The 21,507-nt window shown below is 42.4% G+C and overlaps 1 protein-coding gene across 1 annotated transcript in view; it reads right to left on the bottom strand.

Annotated features, from left to right (window-relative positions):
* Positions 1-21,507, bottom strand: part of PTPRM (protein tyrosine phosphatase receptor type M) — a 1,525,420-nt gene that overhangs the window by 560,388 nt on the left and 943,525 nt on the right. The window contains exon 14 of the mRNA XM_086967355.1: positions 13,712-13,786. Within this exon, the coding sequence (XP_086823481.1) occupies positions 13,712-13,786 (75 nt within the window). The remainder of the gene's footprint in view (positions 1-13,711; positions 13,787-21,507) is intronic.

Below are 21,507 nucleotides of genomic sequence, written 5' to 3'. Positions count from 1 at the left end.
GCTTCCAATGCATAGCACTTCACTTAGCTAGTACTAGGTCAAATGTAAAGAATTTCAGGGTTTCATTTTCTTTTTTGTTTATCTCCTAGAAGACATCTGCAAGGTGTGAGAGTTACTCTCTGATAAATCAATTGATTCCCCTGACCACCTGTCACCCGAATTTTTTAATGACCTCACGTTACTTTGTTGTGGTTTATCTTCCAGAAGATATGTGCAGTTACCCTCCGAGAGTGTCCACTCTCCACTTAATATTATGACGGGGCTCTTGGAGCAGTAGTGCACTTTATGCTTGGAGAATTTATTAGGATGGCCACAATGTGGCACTTCCTGCGAAAAACGGTGAAGGGTGGAATGCATCAATGGATCGCAAGCATTGGTAATTACTCGGGCCTGAGGGCAAAAAGAGATTCAGGAAAAAAATCTATGTCTCTCTGGTACGCTATTGAGGTGGACTAAGCAGGGTGAAGACCAGGTCACATAAGTTCAACACTGCCTGAAATGGAACACAGTGATAGGGGTACATTAACATTTTGGAGCATGTTGGTAGCTCAGAGTAACACATCTTTCTCTCCTTAACCCCTTCGCCGCAGGGCTAATTCCCCCGTGACGCGGGGGATCGGGGGCCGGTGCCGCGGGGCTCGTGACGAGCTCAGCTCGTCACGTAGCACGGTGGCGCTGTGCTGATGATGAGCTGAGCTCGTCATGACCACACCCGTTTGAATGGAACGCCCAGCACAGCAGGGGAATTACCCCCACGTGGGCTTTCCGCGGAGGTCATGACGAGCTCAGCTCTTCATCAGCACAGCGCAACCGTGCCTCATGACGAGCTGAGCTCGTCATGAGCACGAAAGAGGCTAAACTGTGTACTCCATGCTCAATCACACCCAGTATATATACGACAACAGTGGAAAGGGTTTTTTTCCCCGCATATTAAAATGTTTGCTGGAATACGATATAGACATGCAAAGGTTATTTTTAGAAGGAAAACATGTTCTTTAGGTTATAATAAATGTAGACCCGAATGTTAAAATGGCTAACGTAGGTTGTCATCTTGCGTTTTGACATTTGAAAATGTTATTTCTAGGTAACCTTCTTTCCCATGTGAAGACATGGTTTCTTTTCTTGCTGATAAACATGGAATGTTTTAATTAATAGCACATTCAAGAGACACCTGCAGTGTCCAGGCTTGTCCCTGTATCTCACCCTTTTACAGATAGTGTGAGTTTGAGGGACGCATGGAGAAGCTGGCATTGTGTGAAGTTCTGAGAAACTAATGAGCATGCAATTGTATCATCTTGCTTTAACCTGATTGGACAGCCTCATTAAAACTATGACTTGGTGAGTAAAGTGTTAGAATTGTGTGTTAACTTAGTGCTGGGCAGCTTTGAGTTCAGAGTTTTGATGCAGCAGAGCAGAATCAGAGATTTTTAGAGTACTCTCTCAGTGAGAGAATTGACTTTCCTTTGTCCATCCCTTTTGTGCTACTCAATGCTGGTTTCTTTTATTTATGAGACTTTAACTTAAATTGAACTTCATATTACTTGATGCATTCGTTTTTTGATTATTAAAAGATGCTAATTTGTTTTTTGTCTTCTGCAATCATTAACATATAATAAAGCTTAGGGTTTGAAAATAAAATACTGTCATTCTTATGAAGCAGAATTTGATATATATATATATATATATATATATATATATATATAGAATACTTTGACTTGTTGACCAAGCTCAGTTGTGAAATTTTTATCCATCTGATCGTGCTTTATGGTCCCCAAATGTGCACAAACAAAGCGCTAACACAGGCTATGCAGATGTCAGCTGATCTTCAAAGATACAGTTATCCTGATGCTGGAATTGGGCAGAGTGTCCCAGAGATAATAAGCTAGGGTAACCAACTGTCGATACATTTCAAGGACTGTCTTATTTGGGCCACTAGTTCGTTATGATCCCTTTCACAGATGCATTTTGTACGCAATTCTCTACACTGGAGCGAGCTGCGCTGTCCCCTTGCAAGCAGCCTAGGAGTTCTGTAACTCTTACTACAGGGGTTCATCCTGCTGTGAACTTCGAAGAGCTGCAGCAGCCCCTCCCCGACCTGGCACAGAATGCTATCGGACATTATCATTCTGATTGCCAGCCGACTATCACGTATAGAATGACAATGGGCCTCTCTGTGTTACAGCATTTGCTGGGACTTCTCCAGGCATAGCATTCTGCTTTTGTTAAGGGGCTGGTGTCAAATGACCATGGGCCAAGCTATCAAGCTCTAGGGAGGTGTGTTTGTGTGGAGGGGGGTTGCATTTTGACACTTCTTACAGGGTCAAAGACACAGACTTCAGATCTGATGTGTGCCAGCATTTTATAGGCAAAAACATCAGTTTACCTCTGGTGAATAATGTATCTGTTTGAGAGATCTGGAATTTGACTTGACTGAGTTTTGACTTATCATAAAGTAGCACAAAGGAACAGTGTGCTTCCAGTGAACCACAATTTGTAACATGTAGATCAAAGAATAGTTTTTTATGTGGAAAGCTTGGGGTACTGTTTTTGCCACAAGGGCCCTTCTTTCAATTGCAGTTCATAAGATACAATCCTAATATAGCTCAGTGAGCTATGAACCAAAACCAAACAGCAGCCTTATTGTTTTCCTCTAATCTTTCATTATTTTAAGGTTGAATAATAGGGTTCTTTTGGATAATATTATTTACTTATTAGTAAACACAACCCCAAAGTTATGTTTTAAATCCAGAGTTTGTATTTCTCCAGACTAAGTAGTCTTACAATATATGTCTACCAGTATGGATGACATGTGGCTCCAATACGTTGTAGTCCTCATTGTGTTAAGCAGGACCACTAGAATTGTGTGTCCAGGTATGGTCGATATATGCGGCAGGGTTGAGTAAATTATGCAGCAAGAAAAGGCAAATGATGTGTCAAGCCATTGTGTCTGCATAATATGAGTGTGATCTAACGCACTCCAATGTGGAAAACTTGTAATATTTTACTTGGCATAAGCTTCAGCCATTTTGGCTGTGGTATCCATTTAGGTTTCCGTCATTATTCTCCCATCCTCTGCTGCTCGTCTTTTTCCCTGCCTGTGCTGTCTATTTTAGTTGACTTCCTGACTCAGCTAAGTGCAATGTGCATGCTAAGAGTTTGTATCTGCCAGAACACCTGCTCTCAGACTCAACTGTCAATCATTTTCTGCTGTTGTAAACAGTTCTGTTCCCCCTCCCACTTTGCTAACTACGTGATCTCCCATCTGCCCATGTTTGTTGGTAACTATTTCTGTGTAGGCCTGTACCTTCGATTTGTATCCACAAGCTTACCAGTGCAGACAAAGCTGTATATAAGGCTTGTGTTCTGTGACTTCAATGTACAACCTCCTCCAGCATTCGAGCGTGCTGTGTGGACGTGGTCCCACTGATCAGTGATTAATAAACTTGTTATTTATTCCCTACTCCAGTGCTGATCTCTACTTTGTTGGTTTTTGAACCTGTGGACAAAAGGGTGACCCTGCACCAGTGTACCCCTAAAGTAAGGGGTAGATTTCCAAACCAATACCCTACTCTACCCTATATACTTGGAATGAGTAGCAGTGTAAAAGAAATTAACTACAAATGAGAGTGGGACTGTTTAGAGATTAGGTGCACCATTGGAGGGTGGTACTGATTGAATACTTGATAAAAGGAGGTCTGGAGGACACAACACAGATTCTCACACCATCTGGCACCAGCACTAAAGTCAGCCCTGTCAGGACCATAGATATAATTCCCGCAGCCTATGCAATGCCCTAGACCCGGAGGTAAAAGCACTTCAGCTGATTGTGGGACGGGCTGGTAGGAAGGCATAGGCTATGAACGGAGAGATTTCATTTTAATCTGTATTTCTGTCAAACCAGGGCCGAACAGATAGCACAATGTTGCTGAAAACGTCCGCCTTAAAGTAGAGCCAAATGTCCAGAAGACCATAGGCCAAACCATTGTAATAGAGTTAGAAAGATAAAACGTTGCAAACACACAGCCAAAAAAAACAGAATTTTTAATAGCCGTCAAAATATCTCCAGAATGCTTATGAAAGCATGCAGCTTTAAAGGCTGTTCACTTGATTGGTGGCATTAGTCAGGCTTGCGCTAACAAGTAGCAAAGGGATTCAACCAGACACACTTCCTGGCGCTCAGTTTGGTGGGGTGCTAAGACAAGGTAACAAGTGCTCACAATTTCCACTATAATATCTCCAAACTCAGTGCCTTTGTGTCACACATTTCGAACTGTCAGATAATTGAAATACTCTTACATCTTTATCTCTCCTGTTAGTTTTTAAGTTAACAAGACCCCCTGGCATGTCTGGTAAGTTGAGTTCTTGTTTATTCTAGGCACAAAATCAACTGCACTGGGGTTCAGTTCTTTTAACTTTCTGTTATGTCTGTTGGAGAAGCATCACAGGCATTCTCTGTACTTAGACATCTATCAACAACAGAACTTCAATCGCATTTAAATTTGGATCGCTGATTTAGCTGCTTGATGGAGAGTATTGATCTTGCTGATGAACATTCTGGATATAGTTTGCTAACTGCTGCTCACTTTTAGAATGGAGACGTATTTGGTGAGGAACATCATTTGGCCAAAACCCTAATTTGAAGTCTCCACTTACATGGATTTGAAACATAAATCAGTGAATAAATAAATCATGTTAATTTGGACCCTCCATGCAAATATTAGTTTCAGTTTACCTATCATTCAACGTGGAAGTTTTGGAAAATTGTGCTGACTATTGAGCTCTTCGCCTCTAGTAAACTAGTTTCTTTTTTTTAAAATTTAGAATTTGGCCCCCTTCTGGGTTAAATAACCCTAAATCTAAAATGCATCCCAATTAAAATTCACTTTGAATTCAGAGAGGAACACACACTCTAACTACGAGGTAAGATTCACTAGGTATGAGAGCAGCATGAACAAATTTCATATAACCCTTGAATTTCCTCTTATCATTTTCGTATATTTCTTCATGTTGCAGACTTTACAAAACCATGCAAACTATAGGTTTCCCTGCATAGCCCTAAAATTACACTACCGCTTTTCAATAGGTGAAAATTCTACCAGATTATGACCGCATTGAAGGTGTAAAGGCAACATTGATATGTTTTGTTTTTCTTTCTCCACAAGAAAAACTTTGTTTATGGACATAATGGGCCAGGTTTACAAACTTAATTTTGTAGTATGTAAAGTTGTACAGCAATACTACTACTTAGTTACTACAAAATGAAATTCACGAACAGACCATCTCTAACTCTCCTATTCTATGGGGGGGATCGCCACACATGTAAGTTTAATACTCAGTAGTAAACACAGGAAGTAGTGGTGGGAAAATGGGGACAATCTACTACAAAATGTGAGAGATGTAGGAAAAGTAAAGAGGAGTTAGTGAGGGAAAGGCTACTACAAACAAGCAAGCCCATTGCTATTCATAAACTACTCTTCTAAAGTTTACTACAGACCTAAAGGTGATAAAACAGTACTAAATGTACTCCAGCCCAGCACCACGCATGGCCACTCACAGGTATTGCACCACACTCCCCAAAAAAGTAATGGAGGCATGGATTTAATTAACAACCCATAGGAAATAATGTTAAGTAAATAAAACAGTTTCAGATGTAAAATCACAAGGACATGAAATAATGCCCCACAGGAAATATTGTATAATAAATAGGATTATATATATATATATATATATATATATATATATATATATATATATATATAAAATCCTATTTATATATATATACACACACACAGAGAGATATTTTAATGTTAACTATTATATTATTAAATAATTATTTTAATATGAACTGACTGAAACCTGAAACTTGTGTTAAAAAAATGAACGTAAAATAATTCAACATATAATCTAGCAAAACTTAACACACGTTACATATAAACAAATATATAGCTGTGATTCAATTTTTTTAAATTATGCTTCAAAAAAATCAATTTATACATTAAATGTATATTTAAATTATTTATTCTAGATATACATTTTATTACATTATTTACTACACGTTTAATTTAATGAATTAAAGTACAGTTTAGATCTCACACACGTCTTGGTGAGCCCCTATACTTACAAGGTTGAAAGTTTTGGTACTCATTGTCTTCCAAAATAGTTAATGCGTGCCTGTGGGAACACTAAATGTTCGGCTTCTCCCCCTTAATGTATAATTGTGTTAAAGTTATCACATTGGCATATATGCCATCATACTAAGTTCCACCTGTTGGAGTAAATATCCAAAGGTACCAAAAGTGAATCAGGAACTTAAGACTCTGCACTTGCAGGTGAGCTCTTGGTTAAACCTACGTTCATTCATCATAAGCCTACAAAAGTTTGTTTGCCCTCCAAATAATAATATAATAGTGGATTACTGAAGATTGAACTTCTACTCTGACAGCCCTCGTCGTATTGGATAGGAATGCAATCAGGTCTGCTTTCATTCTGTCCTGTTTCTATTTGCCAGTTCATTTAGGTGCCATAGGATGTCCCTTGAGTCATAGCGAAGGGTGCCGTCAATGTCATAGCCACCACAAGGCAAATACAATTCAGACCAATATGTTGCAGAGACTTGCAAAAGTTCTTCAGTTTACAGCTCTTTTTATTGGTAAAAAATCATCAGTTCTCAGTTTGATGATATAGACAAGATGGTATTCCAGTACAGTAAGAAGGCATTCAAATGAAAGGACAGGTATTATACTTCTAAGTTTACCTCCACGTCCAAACCTCACAGTCCACCTTGGGAGTTGGGGGAGAAAGGCCACCAGCATGTCTTTCTCATCAACTTGAGAACACCAACCCTCAGCTCCTGTTTAAGGATAGGTTGACTGCGTAATAGCACTGTTCCAAAATATGTGGGCCAGCAACGACAGCTAAGTCAACTTTTATATGAGAAATGACAATACCTTTACAACTGTACTCTGTTAGTCGTGGTTATACTATGTAGTTTGCTAGGTTGGAATCTTGTCCAACACTGTGAGCAGTTGCCGACCAAAATTCATTTAGGGAAACAGCTCTTTTGAAAGTAATAGGTACATTTCACCAAACAAGCCAATTTGACCCCTGTCAACAAAAGATCATGGTCTGGGCTGCTACTCTGTTTTTGTAAGTAAAGTTTATGCTTATTTGGGTCGAAGTCATGAAATAGAAAAGACATACTTTAAAAGCTGTATATGTACAATACAAATTAAAAAAAATCTTAATCATTTATGGGTACAACATTGCATTATTTTCAATATTTTAAAAGCCATATCCACATAGTACAATTTAAAGAACGTAGTCAGTCCAAAAACAAATGTTGCCCGATGTTTCAGGAAGCCAATAGGAAACATGAGGCACAGCAAACACCAATACGTTATTTGACCCTATCAAGTCCATGTTGGCCTCTACACTGAGAATAACCATATTTCTTAACACCTGCTTAAGCAATCTTGCCCTCCCCATGGCACACATCGGGCATAAGAATAGGAAATACAACTCATCATGATGAATCCACAACTTAGTATGTTCCTGCTAGAAACGCAGGCGCTGGACCCTCCCCAGTACGGTTTCAGAGGAGGGCACAGCATGAGTCTGCTCTTCTTAAGTCCACAGAAGAGATCAGGACTATACTTGACCGAGAAGGCAAAGTCGTGATGCTTATGTTAGATCTCTCAGCTGCCTTTTTGTACGGTCCGTCCCGTTTTGCTGATGGACCGGCTGCGGGAGATTGGAGTCCAGGGCACTGCCTGGAAACTACTTGAATCCTTCCTCTCTAATAGAATTTAAACGGTCGCACTTGGCAAATTTTCTGCCAAACCATTCTCACTGCCTTGTGGAATCCCTCGGGGTTTTTCCATGAGCCCAACACTTTTTAATATTTATGTATCATCACTGGCTCCCCTGATTAAATCTTTTGGCTTTAGTTTGAATTCTTATGCAGACAACACCCAAATTGTGGTATCACTGATGTCAGGAAGAATGCTGGGAATGGCATCACGGCTCCATGACTGCATGACAGCCGTGGGAGTTTGGATGGCTCAAAATTGCCTCAAACTCAAATCCGGAAAAACGGAGGTTGTGTTATTTGGCAATGACCCCAGCTTTTGGACCCCTGCTTGGTAGCCAGAAACACTGGGTCTTCTTCCCACTCCCAATACGAAGGTAAAAAATCTGGGAGTTTGGATAGGCAATAAACTCAGTTTTAAGGATCATGTGAATGCGGTGGCCTCATCTACGTCATATATCCTGAAATCCTGTAAAAAAAATAATGCCATTCCTGTCCAAAGACAGTATACAAACAGTTATCACTGCCCTAACCATGTCTAGGCTGGATTATTGCAATAGTCTCATCAGCCTTCAGGATGGGATTATGAACAAACTACAACTTCTACAGAATGCAGCGGCTAGACTGCTTGCGGGTATACCAATATATGCCTCTATCTAGGGTGAGAAGGCTTCACTGGTTGGTAAGGAAACCTGTTTAGTTTAAAACCCTGAGCGTGGTCTATGAAGCCCTTCAGGTAATGGTCCCGAGTATCTTACACAACAATTTTATTGGTATGTACCAAAAAGACCACTTCGTTCAGCAGAGGTCAAACTGGTATTGGTGCCCTTGGTACAAAAAGCCAGCTAGGGTGGTAGAAGTTTTGTGGCTTGCGCAGCTAAGGCCTGGAATGGTCTCCCGCTACATCTTAGATGCATGACAAATTTCCTTGCATTTAGGAAGGCCTTAAAAACATGGCTCTTCTCTGCTTAATTTCCAATTATAGTCTCTCTGTCTATAGGCCTTTTTAGGACTTCACACAGCGCCAGGACACCTTTGGGTAACAGTTGCGCTCTACAAATTTCCATAACATTAACACTCCAGGCAGCTATAACTATTTTTTGTTTTGCTTTGAGCAGCACTCCATTTAGAAGTAAAATACATCAGTAGTAAAATGCCAATGCTAACCTAAAAATATATCTCTCTAGCCAGGACCAGTTAAACTTCCATGTAGATCTAAAAGTCTGGTGTAAAATTACAGATTCAAAAAGCTTAGTCAGGCTCCCTTGGTTGGTATCTAAACATATTGCCCCTGGAAATCATTTTCTGGACACAGCTTTGACCTTGCATGATGTGCCTATATTAATGATCTCAGGGAAAGACCTGAACTCCGACAAACTTATTGCATGGACATGTCTTAACCAAACAAGTGCTTGACTCCTGGGGAGGGCACGAACACAGCGTAAGAACTCCTTGTAGTGGCCTGGCTCTGCTACCCCCCATAGTCTAATTCAGTACAGAAGTGGTTTTAGCTTTGCAAGTGAAGACATGTCTATTATCCAAAGCTCCACAAATACCACTTCTGCTGGGTTTGCTGGAAGGCTACAACAATAGGCGCTTTAGAAACCCTTTCTCACATAGCAATAGTTATAAAGCATTGGTAGGGCTCATATCTCGGGTCTGGGCTCCATAGTCTGTTGCATTCTGGCAGTATAATTTGTACACCTCTATAGACAGGAAAGTCTCTCACATAAGTAAGCCTTTCATAAAATGTTCATTCATTGATCTCGGTCTCAAGTACACATCGATTTAAGCCATCAGTTGTACAGGGATAAGAGCATCACCTTCAAACTTTACCTCTCCTTTTTAGTTTTAACTTTACTAGCCAAGCACTCACCAAAGTTCTTATCCAGCTGAAAAGGGTGTTTCACAATGTCTGTTACTCTAGTGTGCCAAGCAATTCAGAGCACATAAGAGTTATGAACTGTGTACGAAACACAGGGACCATTCCTGTATCTGGTCAAACCACATCTGAAATCATCTCCAGACCTGGTGTTTATTGGGTCTTTTTCACACTAGTCAAGATAAGTCTTCTTTAAAGACGAAAGGATTCTCAGCTTGCTTAGCTGTTCTGGACACCATTCCATTGTGGTTGGTTCTTCCTGTACCTCAACTGGGCCATTTCCCCATCCTTCCTATGTTACATAGTACTGATGGGTACTACAGGTAATGCCTGGAGCTTGTTTGTGGACAACCCTATATTCAGAGCAAGATGATGATTGGAGGCCTCGGCATTTAGCTTCTGCTCTTCTAACTGGAGGAAGCGGCCTGCAAAGCTCTGCAGGAACTCTCATGTAACTAAAAGATGGACCAGCGCAGGTATTTAAGACAGGGTGCACTGTTCCCGTTTGCACCTTTAAACAGGTGCACAGCATACAAACAAGGGCAGTGCGCCCTATTACAAATAATATGCTTCCCTGATGGTAGCTGTGAACTTGCACTGCCCTGGGTGCAGTGCATTAGTGAAAGGCAGAGCCGCTTTTTGAAGTAGCCGCCTTGTCTTTCTCTGTGCAGGTGGCAACTCCTCTCCACTTCAAAGAGGGGACAGAGATCCCCCTAAAGGCAGGTGCAAAAAGTGACTGCACCTGCTTTAGCTTTGGCAGCAGTGGATTATGCTAACAGCATATCTGATGACTAGTAAGACTAGACAACACAAAATATACCATTTACTAATACAGAGATGTAAAAAGGTGGGCACTTCATTGGACCGAATCTTTGCTACCGAGGGGATACACAACAGTTTGAGGCACCACATCCAACGCAATGTCAAAAAGGTCCAGAGCACATCAGCTGGGATCTGGGGTGGGGGTCCATGGCACCCCATTTAATCCCTACAGAGGTCTGCCCTCAGGGGGCACATTGAGTGCATGCCACCTCTTTGTGGCTCACAACCAGTGTGCCTCATACTACTTCTTTGCCTCGGAGTCCATGTCCATAATAGGCATGGGTAGAGAGGCAAAGTGGTTCCCTTATTTTTAGGGGACCTTGTCCCTATGCCAATGAGGGAATGTACTCTCGGGGTTGTGCTGGCGCTACAAGTGCACCAGTGCTGTCAGTATTACAGAAGGGGCTGCACAATGTGTGCAACCCCTTCTCTAATACTGCAGTGCCCCGGGGTGCAGAAAACGGGTGAACATGACAACTGCACCCCCAGGGCACTGAACATAATACGACCACATCTATGGATGAGGGTTTGAAATATGACAACTAAAGCCTACATCAAGAGGAAAAAGTAGAGATCACACTCAGTCAAATGCTCGTGTCTGACTGGTTTAATATATTGGTCTATGTGTGTAGGTTACATTCAGAAGATTAGGGGCTGGGAAGACAAAGCTAATCAAGATGTTTTCATTGAGCCTGGAATGCACGGTTTGACCAGAGGTACTTTTCAGGCTATATCTGATTTCTGCCATTCTTGGCTAGGTCTGCTTCTGTTCTTAGCCAAATTAACTTCTGCTTTATAACTATTCCTCGGAAGCTTGTTTCCGGTCCAGGTAAGGCATGGCTTGGCAGTTCGGGCTGGACTGTTCCCATGAGGCACAGGGTCAGACTGATTTGCATATGGCCATGTCTGAACTGGGGTGGCAGAGTGGGCTAAAGAACGGTGATGAATTAAACCCAGATCTTTTGACTGGGTGTGAGTGTTTGATTGGTTCAGATGCTCCGTCCATCACCACCCCCTTTTGTACCACCTTATAACTGTGCCAAGCATCCTGACCCAAGGGGCAGGCAAAGTAGATTCCTTCAGTAGTTCAGGGTGTCTTTTGTGCATTTTCTCCTCATTCCTCATGTTTTTATGATGGGTAAGAGGGACAGGAGGCAAGATTTCTGTGTGTAAATTTCCGCTTCAAATCCAGTGGGGTTCTCACGGTGTACAAGATGGTAGTAGCTCTGGGAGGATTACCCAAGTGCAACTCATGTCCTCAGCTCTCCCTGCTTTTTGAGAAAGACATACCCCAACCTTCTCCTGCCATGCTGGAGAATGAAAATGTAAGATTGTAGGACATATTTTCATCAGAAATTGTGACTGACATTTATTGACGCCATTTTCTGATGATCCTCCAGATATCTGTAGTCTCTTCTCTTTCAGGGCACCTTAAGAGTGTCAGACTTGGCTAATTACTAGCACATAATTTATGTTCAGCTTTTGGTAAACGTTGGTCGACCGGAGTAGGAGTGTGCATGCAGGCTCTGAGAGGGGAAGAGATTTCATAGGCGGTGTGCTGTTTTTTTAGGTTACCAGTTTTTAGCTTTTTGTCCTCCTGCCAAGCCTTCTCTGTCCCTGTGTGTCTTGTCCGTAGTGGTGCATAAATTACTGCAGCTTTTGTTTTATTTCCCGATTTGGGTCCCTGAGATTCCTTGTTTCCTTTTTAGCTGAAGACCTTTTAAGTAGCCATCATCTTGTCGAAGAGTCGTGAATTAGGACCCCATGTACAGTTCTGCCTAGATGTGTTGATCCTGCCGCCTTTTTGTCTGGATCTTACTTTTCTGGAGCAGGGGCTTTTTTTATCCTTTAAATCCCTGTAGAGAAATTCAGGCTTGTTTGTGGTTGATGGAGGAAGGTCTTCAATCTGTTATTGTGTTGCTTTTTGCTAGAATGCTCCTGTTATTTCCAAGGCTAATGCCCACAAGTTAGTTAATGTACATATTTTGATCTAGTGCTCACAACATGTTTCTGGTACATCACAGACCAAAGTTACTTCTTTGGTATTTTCAAACAAACTCAGTACTATGACGAGGAATGCGACTTAATGAATACTAATCTGTATTGTCCATTAAGCAAACTATCCCTCACTGGATTCCCTATGTCCCCTCCACTCTCTTATTTGCAGCATGGTGTTGGCCTACACCAAGGTAACTGTATTGGTAAATGGCAACAGAGGTCTGATACTTGAGGGTGCCTCTATGTGGACTGGTTATGCAGAAAGGCAACTGCTGGATGCCATCAAGGCAAACAATTTATTTTGTATTTATTTCTAAAGTGCTCATACCTAGACTGATGTCTTTGTATGATGCCAAATAAGTCGGGGAACTTAACAAATATTAAAATACTTATTGAGGCAAGAGAGACTACTCTGGAAAAACTGCTACTTACAGAGGTGAAATAAATGTATGGTAAAGTCATCAAATGAAGCTCCTTCATTTGGGAATGAATACTATAAAAAGTATTTTAACCAGGAAGCAAACGGTTGTGCACCTCACCCGGGAGGGAAGCTTATTTAACCATTTTGGGTGAGGAATGATTATCTAAAGAAAAAATAATCACTTATGGGTGTGTAGGATTTAGTCAAATCAAGAGACTGACTCCAGTGTGTAGACTTACAAAATGATGTCTGGTGAGGGACAGCTGGACACAGTCTATTAGAGATCAAGTTAATGAATTAAGTTGCGCCCTATCACACGGTCTACAAGTAAGAAGCCCATAGAAAATTGTTACCAGTATTGACCAAAATACCAATACCACAACTGTACTGCATTCACGGTCTCAAATCATAAAAAAGCAACAAATACAACATGGATGGATTCAAACTTTTGAGAAATTGAAAAATGCAGCTCAGATCCTCAGAAAACGTAAAATGGGTACATTTTGAATTTCTTAAAATCATCAGGTTTAAAATAACATTACACAAAGTACACAACAGAAACATGCAGTGAAGGGGATTGATTATATTATAGACATGAAAATGAGATCTTTGGTGCTGCAAAGTTCACCTACCAAACTGAGCAACAGCAGAAAACTAGATGAAAAGGAAAGAATGGAATGTAAGACTCAGCAAAGGGCGGGGAGACACATGATGAAAAAGAATGAAAATAGAAGTAGGGTTAAATGGGAAATGTGACGTGTCTGTATTTGAATAATCTGACCTGTTAGTTGGTCGTCGCCTGCAGCAGGGGCGATGCGAATGTAAGGTGTTGTTAGCTGGGTCACGATTATCGCAGCTAAGACAATGGAAGATTCCCAGGTCAGCATGCATGAGGAGAAAAGAAGCCAAACTGAAGCTAGACTAGCAAGAAGAATTTTGTACAAAACGTACAGTCTCAATGTCTAAAAATATATTTACATAAGTTAAAACAGATCCTACAATTACTTTCTTGATTTTTTTTTATTTTACTCATAATTCCAAAAAGAGATCCCTTCTAGGCCCTTGGGTCAAAGTGAGGCACTCTAAATAGGGAAGCAATTTTGACTGTCAATATGTCAAGCTTGAGTGTCAGCTGCTCTCCTCCAAGTGGCCAGAAGAGGCACTGTAGCCCATTCGACCAATGGGCTTTGGCAACTCGAGCATGGTACTAATAACAACTGCCACAAACAGGTCATGCCAGAAGTTGCAAGGTGCAGGCTTGCGTCCTGAACACAGGACACAATGATGAGGAAGCACCACGAAAAAGCCAAGCCCTTCATTTATGTTGAAACTAATCAACATAAAAACATCCCTGCGTACTGTGTTTATTAGAGTTAACATTCCCTGTAAATTATTCAACTGGCATTGCCAGCACACACTCTCCACATCCAAGCATTCGTTTTCCCATGACGTCGACTTACAGTCTCTTCGCAGCACAAAGAAAAGTATTTTTCTCTTGAAACACTGAACTGCTTTTCTTTTCGCTGGCACGGTAATTAGTGCCAAAATTACATTCTGAAATGTTCCGCAATTACTTTACACAGCCCGCCCCTTTTTATTTCAGTGTCAATGTCAGTGCTGTGGGATGTATCCCGATTTTACATAAGTCTGGACACGTGTGTTGAGGAGACATGAAAAGGTCAGACGCAACACCATGCAGCTGGCAACCCGAGTGAACACAAAACACTGGCAAATTAAAGGCAGGCTTATGTGAAAGATCCCTCATTTGCATAGAACAGACTGGGTGCTATTAGAAATGTGGCAACGATAGAGGGAAATAGATCATCCGCCATCTGCAGACAATTAAACTCGAAACTGCTGCTGCATAATATTTTCAGCTCTCCCTCTGCTCCAGGCAAACACGGCGGTGCGCAGAGTTGCTCGACTACAGTTGCTAGAGGGATCCAAAACATCAATAATGGCGTCCGCTGGCAAGAAATGGCACCGCCGCCGCCATGTTGCAGGGGCTGTGGAACAACGCTCGTTTCCGGTGGAGGCGGGTTTAAGCACCAACGTGGGAAGCAGCCAACCTTCTCGAGCAGTATCTGTTTACCCAGATCGCTGCCAAGCGCTGAAATCTTGGCCTTCGGTTCGCTTGGAGAGAGCTACCTCGCCGATTCCCTTTTGCTCTGTGTTTTCTATTTTAACCGTTGCTAAAGGATATATTGGGTTCAGAGAAAACAAATATGGGAAAATCCTATTTTTAGGACACCCACAGACTTATGAAATTAACAGGCTCAGTTTAACTGTGTTTCTAGGATGACAACCTCATACCTTTGTATTATAAAGAATGCTGCAAGTGCCTTGTTGGCACAACTTAACTATGAAAGCCGAATTTACATAAGAATCTTTTTTTACATAATTTATTCATCAGGTGACAGAATGCCTAAACACAGGTAAAACGAAAACAGTGATGAAGAGCTATTTCATGTTCTCGGAGCTGCTATACTTCTACAGACTTTCCAACACATAAGGTGCCACCCTGTGTCACATGATATCGGCATCTTTCACAGAGTGACCTGGTGAGGCGGCAATATCCTATGGTGGATCTAGAGGGAGGTTTGAAACCCCTGAATACAGTGGGTTCCTGCTTGTGTTTGGAGATTTTTTGTGTCATAACTTTTTATTCCACAGCCGATGTCCGTTGCGGTTAGCAAAAATACCCTAGGACATCAGGGAAAGAAGGAGAAGCTTTTTGAAGGGAGGGGGAAGGGAGAGCAGGGTGAATACAAGCACTTCACAAGCAGTGCTTGGCACAAAGCCCCAACCGTTCTTCTCACACAGTAAAAAATATTTAGACGTTGGAAGGTCTGCTTCTATTATGATTACATTTTGAACTCTGACTCTATGTGGCCAGTAGCCAACTTCCAATCTTGGAACTATCATCAACACACACAAAACCCCCAGATGCCTAAGCAAGATAGATGCCAGTTTCAGACATCATTGGGCAATGCAAATACATCTTTTCACCACTTGCTCTAGTACCTTCATTGCCTCTGCACCCAATAAATGATGTGCTGTCCAGCACTGAGGGGAATGAACTAAATGAAGTTAGAGTTAGCAGTTTTGATGATAATAATCGATCTAAGGCCATATACTTTGAATCTGAGTAACATGCTACATTGCAGTGCGATTTGGTTAGAACTTACTGATTTGGTTACAACTTATTTTGTTTTGTCTAGCAGTACAAACCTAAATCTCTTCCGCTCCATTTGGATTTCAGTTCATCTCTATGACTCTGCATGCGATAGGTATGCAGAGATGGGATTCCTGTGCTCATTGTACCATAGGACTCAAGCAACGCCATACTGTCAAGACTGAAATAGGACAAAATGTTCTGGGGTTGCTTGTATTTCCATTCGTTAGAGACCTGGCCTGGTAGGTCGGCTGGATTGGTCCTAAAGGATCAGGGTCAAGATTGATTTGCATATGGCTGGTTTCTTTTGGTATAGTGGGCAAAAGAAAGATGGTCTCGAAAGCAGTCCAGAGTAATTACCAGTGTCTGAGATTAATTCAAGCAATTCATCCATCACTTTTTTGTTTACCTCTACCGCTAACACCTGTTTTGCTCATTGGGAGAATGCTCTGTTAGGCTTTGTTATGGCTTAGATGGTTGTTAGACCTGTCAGCCTTAGGGTGGTCTTCACCCAAATGTTTTGCCTGCTTACCTCCTCTTTCAGATGACTCTTTTTGTTGGCCTAAGGACTCTGAGCACTTTACCACTGCTGACCAGTGCTTAAGTGCATGTGCATCTCCTCCTAAATGTGGAAACACTGATATATACACAACTGGCAAATTTATTTTACTTGTAAATCCCCTGTAAAGTGGTATACCATATATCCAGGGCCTGTAAATTATATGCTTCTAATGGGCCTGCAGCACTGATTGTGTCACCCACACAAGTAGCTCTTTAAACCTTTCTCTGGTGTGCCACAATAGAGCCTGTGTGTGTAGTTTCACTGCTACTTCGACTGGGCATCTAAACCCTTTGCCAAGCCTTAAACTCACTTTTTATTACACATAAGTCACCCCAAAGGTAGGCCATAGGTAGCCCAAAGAGCAGGGTGCTGTGTAAGTAAAAGGTAGGACATGCACTTTTAGGCTTTGCAAGTCCTGGTAGTGAAAAATCCCTAAATTCGTTTTTCACTACTATGAGGCCTACTCCTCTCATAGGTTAACATTCGGAATTCCTTAATACACCTTTAAGCTGTAATGCCTGATTAGACAGGTATTGTAATGCCTGATTAGACAGGTATAGCTGTCTCATGTTTCATATCTCTGGAATGGTCATAATAAATCCTCTTTACTGGTAAAGTTGGATTTAACATTACTATTTTAGAAATGCCACTTTTAGAGAGTGAACAGTTATCTGGTCTTATAGGTCTGTGTGCCCGCAGCCTGTCTCCAATACACGTCTGGGGTGGGTGACAGCTCTGCTTTGTGAATTCCCACTGGACAGCCAAATACACACGAAGGGCAGGTGCGTCCGAGTACTCATCTGAATTCTGGTGGCTCTTCCTATGCAGGAAGGGAGGGAGGGGCTGACACACCTGAATAGGCAGTGCCCCGTCCCCACACAAAGGGCTGATTACCCCCTACTAATAGTCTGGAACCAGGGCTGGGAATAAAGGACCTTTGAGCACCTTCAAGCTCTGTCTTTGAAGTTATCCTCACTTCAAAGGTACAACTGGATATAAGTACTGGGTCTATGACACCATCAAATCAGACACTTCTGGACCTACATATGGGCTCTGTCAGAAGAAGTGCTGTGCTGCATCAAGGACTGACACTCTGCTGGACTGCCTACCTGGAAGGCTTGCTTTTCTATGGGGCTCCCCTGCTGAGGAACAGCTGGACTCTGCCTTGCAACTGAAGTAGATTCCAAGGGCTTGTTGGCTCGCCTTCTGTTCCTTGAGACTCAGAGCTATCAAAGTCTCTACCCCTACTGCTGTGCCTGGTTGACTGAAGTGGACCCAGATTTTTGCACAAGAGAAATCAATGCATTTCCAGTTTGAGTGTAGCAAAACCGGCGCATCGACCCTGTTGCGGGAATAGAATCTGCGCATCACACTCAGAACCACTGCATTGCGTCTGGAACCACTGCTTCAGAACCAACGCATTGCCGCCACTTTAGGGAGAATATTCACACATCGCCCCTCCAGCGTGGAGTAACCCAGCACATCGTCTTTGGCACCAATGCTCTGCTCAATGGATTCGACGCATCGCTGCAACTGCGTGAAGAAAATCGACGCATCGCTCATCTGCACCCTGCATCTCACTATTGTGACTCATGACCAAGGTACTCTGCTCCCCAGGCCGGGTGGCTCCTGTCCCTGGCCAGTCCTCCTTCGCATTTGGCTTCAACTATTGACTTTGCACTGGTCCAGCGCAACCAGATAACCTCATTAGGCACTTATTGTTTCTAAGCACCAGAACTCTTTTTATTCTTTAAAAATGAATAACTCTACTTCTATTTATTGGATTTTTGTTATTTTGGTCTTGATCTATTTATAAAATTATTGTCTATTTTCTAAATCTGTGTGGAGTTCTTTTCTGGTGTTTTCATTGTGTTACTGTGTGTTGCACAACTTTACATATTGCCTCTTTAGCCTGTCAGTTCTGTGCCAAGCTACCAGAGAGTGAGCAAGGGAAATCTTTTAGTGTGCATCTTACTTACTGTGACTAAGTTTGTGGTTCCTGCTTGAACAGTGTGCATACCTCTGCCAACCAGAAACCCAATGTTTAACCTTGGTTATTACTGACACCTCAGTATGAAATGTTAGAATTAGCAGGTTACGAATAAAAAAGTGTCCGCCTTTCTATCAGAGTTTTCCCTCAACGTAAGATTAGTGATGTGAGAGTGTTCTCCACAGTAAACACATGTTTGCTTCTGGTAGGGCTTGGGCAATCTTTCATTCCTGATGTCTGGTTCAGTGGATCTACTACTTGAAGAAGACTCACTCAGGCGATGGTTTGACCATTTGTCTCTTTTCACTAACAGATGCTGTGTTGAGTATCGCTGCAAGGCCATGATACAAAACCTCTGAAGTGATACTCACAGGGGAATAAAGATCCTGGTTTCATAGGTAAGAAATGCATGCCATCATCTCTATTTTACATGGTAGCGTTCTTGAGTGACGCATTTGCATCTTGCTCAGTAGTAAGGTGGCCACTTCTGCATTGAATATCTGAAGTCATCTTGGATATAAAATCTACCACTGCATCTCAAGTCCCAGCTTTGTGGTAAATATGAAGGAAAACATCGATCAAAGTGGGACTAAGAAAATCATTGAGTAAAACATAGCTGAAATTAGTTCAGGACTTCTTTCCAAGGTACTGTTTTCAAGAGTGTGCTTCTTAGGGAACCCTTGAATGCTCTCATAGACACAGACCAATGCGTCCACTGTGATAACAAATCAATGGCACAGAAATCAGGCAAACGCCATGCACTGCTGTATGCGACACTTCCTGGACTGTGTACATTAATTCTAAGCAAGAAGTCCTCCACATGGCCTTTTAGAACCATTTCAGTGGCGATAAAACAGTTACTGTAGTTTGAGGATTATGCCTAAAAAGAAAAAATAATGTATGCCCCAGAACAACAAAGAACTGAAATAAATGACCAGGCAACAAGGATCATCCAGTCTTGAAGATGACCTCACAAACTCTTTAGGTTAAAACACATCACACACAGGTCATCTCAAGGATAACGATTTATAACTGGAAGTGACTGAAGAGAAGAAGGAACAACTTAATCACCTTCAAAGGTTTTGCAATACCTCCCTGCCCCTGTTCTGCTCGGTGGGACACACCCTTTGGCTAACGGTTGTTCCCCTCATGGTGCTTTTTGTATATGTTTCACATAAATCCCATATGGAGATTGTAACTACTCCACCTAAATGTATGTACTATGGGGGTCATTAGGATCGCGGACGGACTTGAGTCCGTCCGCGACCCCAGAGTATGAGGGAACGTCCACATGGGCAGCGGCGTTCCCTCTGTGCTGATTAGGATGTGACCGCCAGGGTGGCGGTCACATCCTATATCTTTAACATTGCGGCGGGTGCAGCTTCAAGCTGCACCCGCCGCAATGTTAAAAATGCATACAATGCATTTGTATGCAGAAAGCGGCAGGCACCGCTCGGTGCCTGCCGATTTCTGTACACAAATGCAGGGGGGTACCATAGGTACCCCCCATGTGCACCCCCCACTCCCCTTCACCTAGGGGGCCCGCAACGGGCCCCCGCAGTGAAGATACACATACTTTTCCTCGGCGGAAAACCCGTCGCGGAAAAGCATGTTTGGAAGCCCATCCTAATACGGTGGACGGTGTCTGAGAGACACCGCCACCATATTAGAGCTTTTCCGCCGCGGTTGTAAGCCAACCGCGGCGGAAAAGCTGCGGACGGAAACCAGGACCCACCAGCCATCCTAATGTGGCGGTGGGTCTTTGGTGGGTCCGCTGCGGTTTTTCCGCATCCTCTGGGCCGGCGGTCGCTTCCGCCGGCCCAGAGGATGCGGAAATTCCGCAATCATAATCGGCCCCTAAATTTTGACACCATTTGCTTAATGTATGCACAAGAGGCTCACTTAATGACAGACACAAATACAACGTGATTCAACCACTGAATACTTGTCAACAGCAGTTGTGCCCATTTACTTTTTAGAATTTTAATTTGAATCTACTCTGAGTGAAAAATGAAATTACATAAACTACTTGTATCCTCATTACTATCAATCGCAAACAAATCAATGGCCCAAATTGAATATGTTTGGACACTAGTGCTGTAAACATTATATTTCAGGCAGTAATGTGAGCCTGTATGCTTTTAAAAGAATTGCCGGTGGTGCTGAAAGGATCCGTTGCTCAGTCAGCCACATGCTGAATTGCATCCTATTAATATGGAATCTACTGTGCCACCACCTCTGAGGTTCCGTGACAATTGTAAGTGGTGTTTTCGACTCGCACGAATATGGTCGAGTCTGGTATCTATGAACCGCAAATGACGAGTTTAGTAAGTGTGCGCAGTTTCGCTGTGCTAACTTAAACCGTTCGTTTGTTATGTGGGTTTTTCATCTGTACCCACGGGTTCCATCTTAGATACGGCATCCATTTTGTCTCTTGCCCTCAAGTAGCCTGCGAACGGACGCTGTCCGCTTCGCGACCCTGGGACTCCCAAGATATTTGCGGAAGACACGTGTTCTTTGAAAGTGTCTTTATGACGAGTGGGATGCTACTGTAAGGCAGATGGTGCCGCTTGAGGCTCATCTTGCCGCACGGGCTTATTGTCTCAGCCGTGCATCTCATTAGGCACGTCCCTTTGATGCCTGTATCTCGTGCTTCCCGATACCTCCCCTTTTACACCCTTTCCGATCTCCCCACTGTTTCCGTCTTCCTCTGCACCTGTCTTTGTTCCTATTTCGATCTACTTTACTGCTGATTGGAATTTGCTAATGGTGGGAAGATGGGTTTTTACAGTTGGGAACCGCCAAATGTTTCCGCACTTATGTTCCGGACCTTGTGTGTTTCAAAGTGAC

The sequence above is a fragment of the Lissotriton vulgaris genome, chromosome 4_1 (assembly GCF_964263255.1).
Source record: "Lissotriton vulgaris chromosome 4_1, aLisVul1.2, whole genome shotgun sequence".
Lineage (NCBI taxonomy): Eukaryota > Metazoa > Chordata > Amphibia > Caudata > Salamandridae > Lissotriton > Lissotriton vulgaris.
This window is presented reverse-complemented; position numbering and strand designations above follow the sequence as displayed.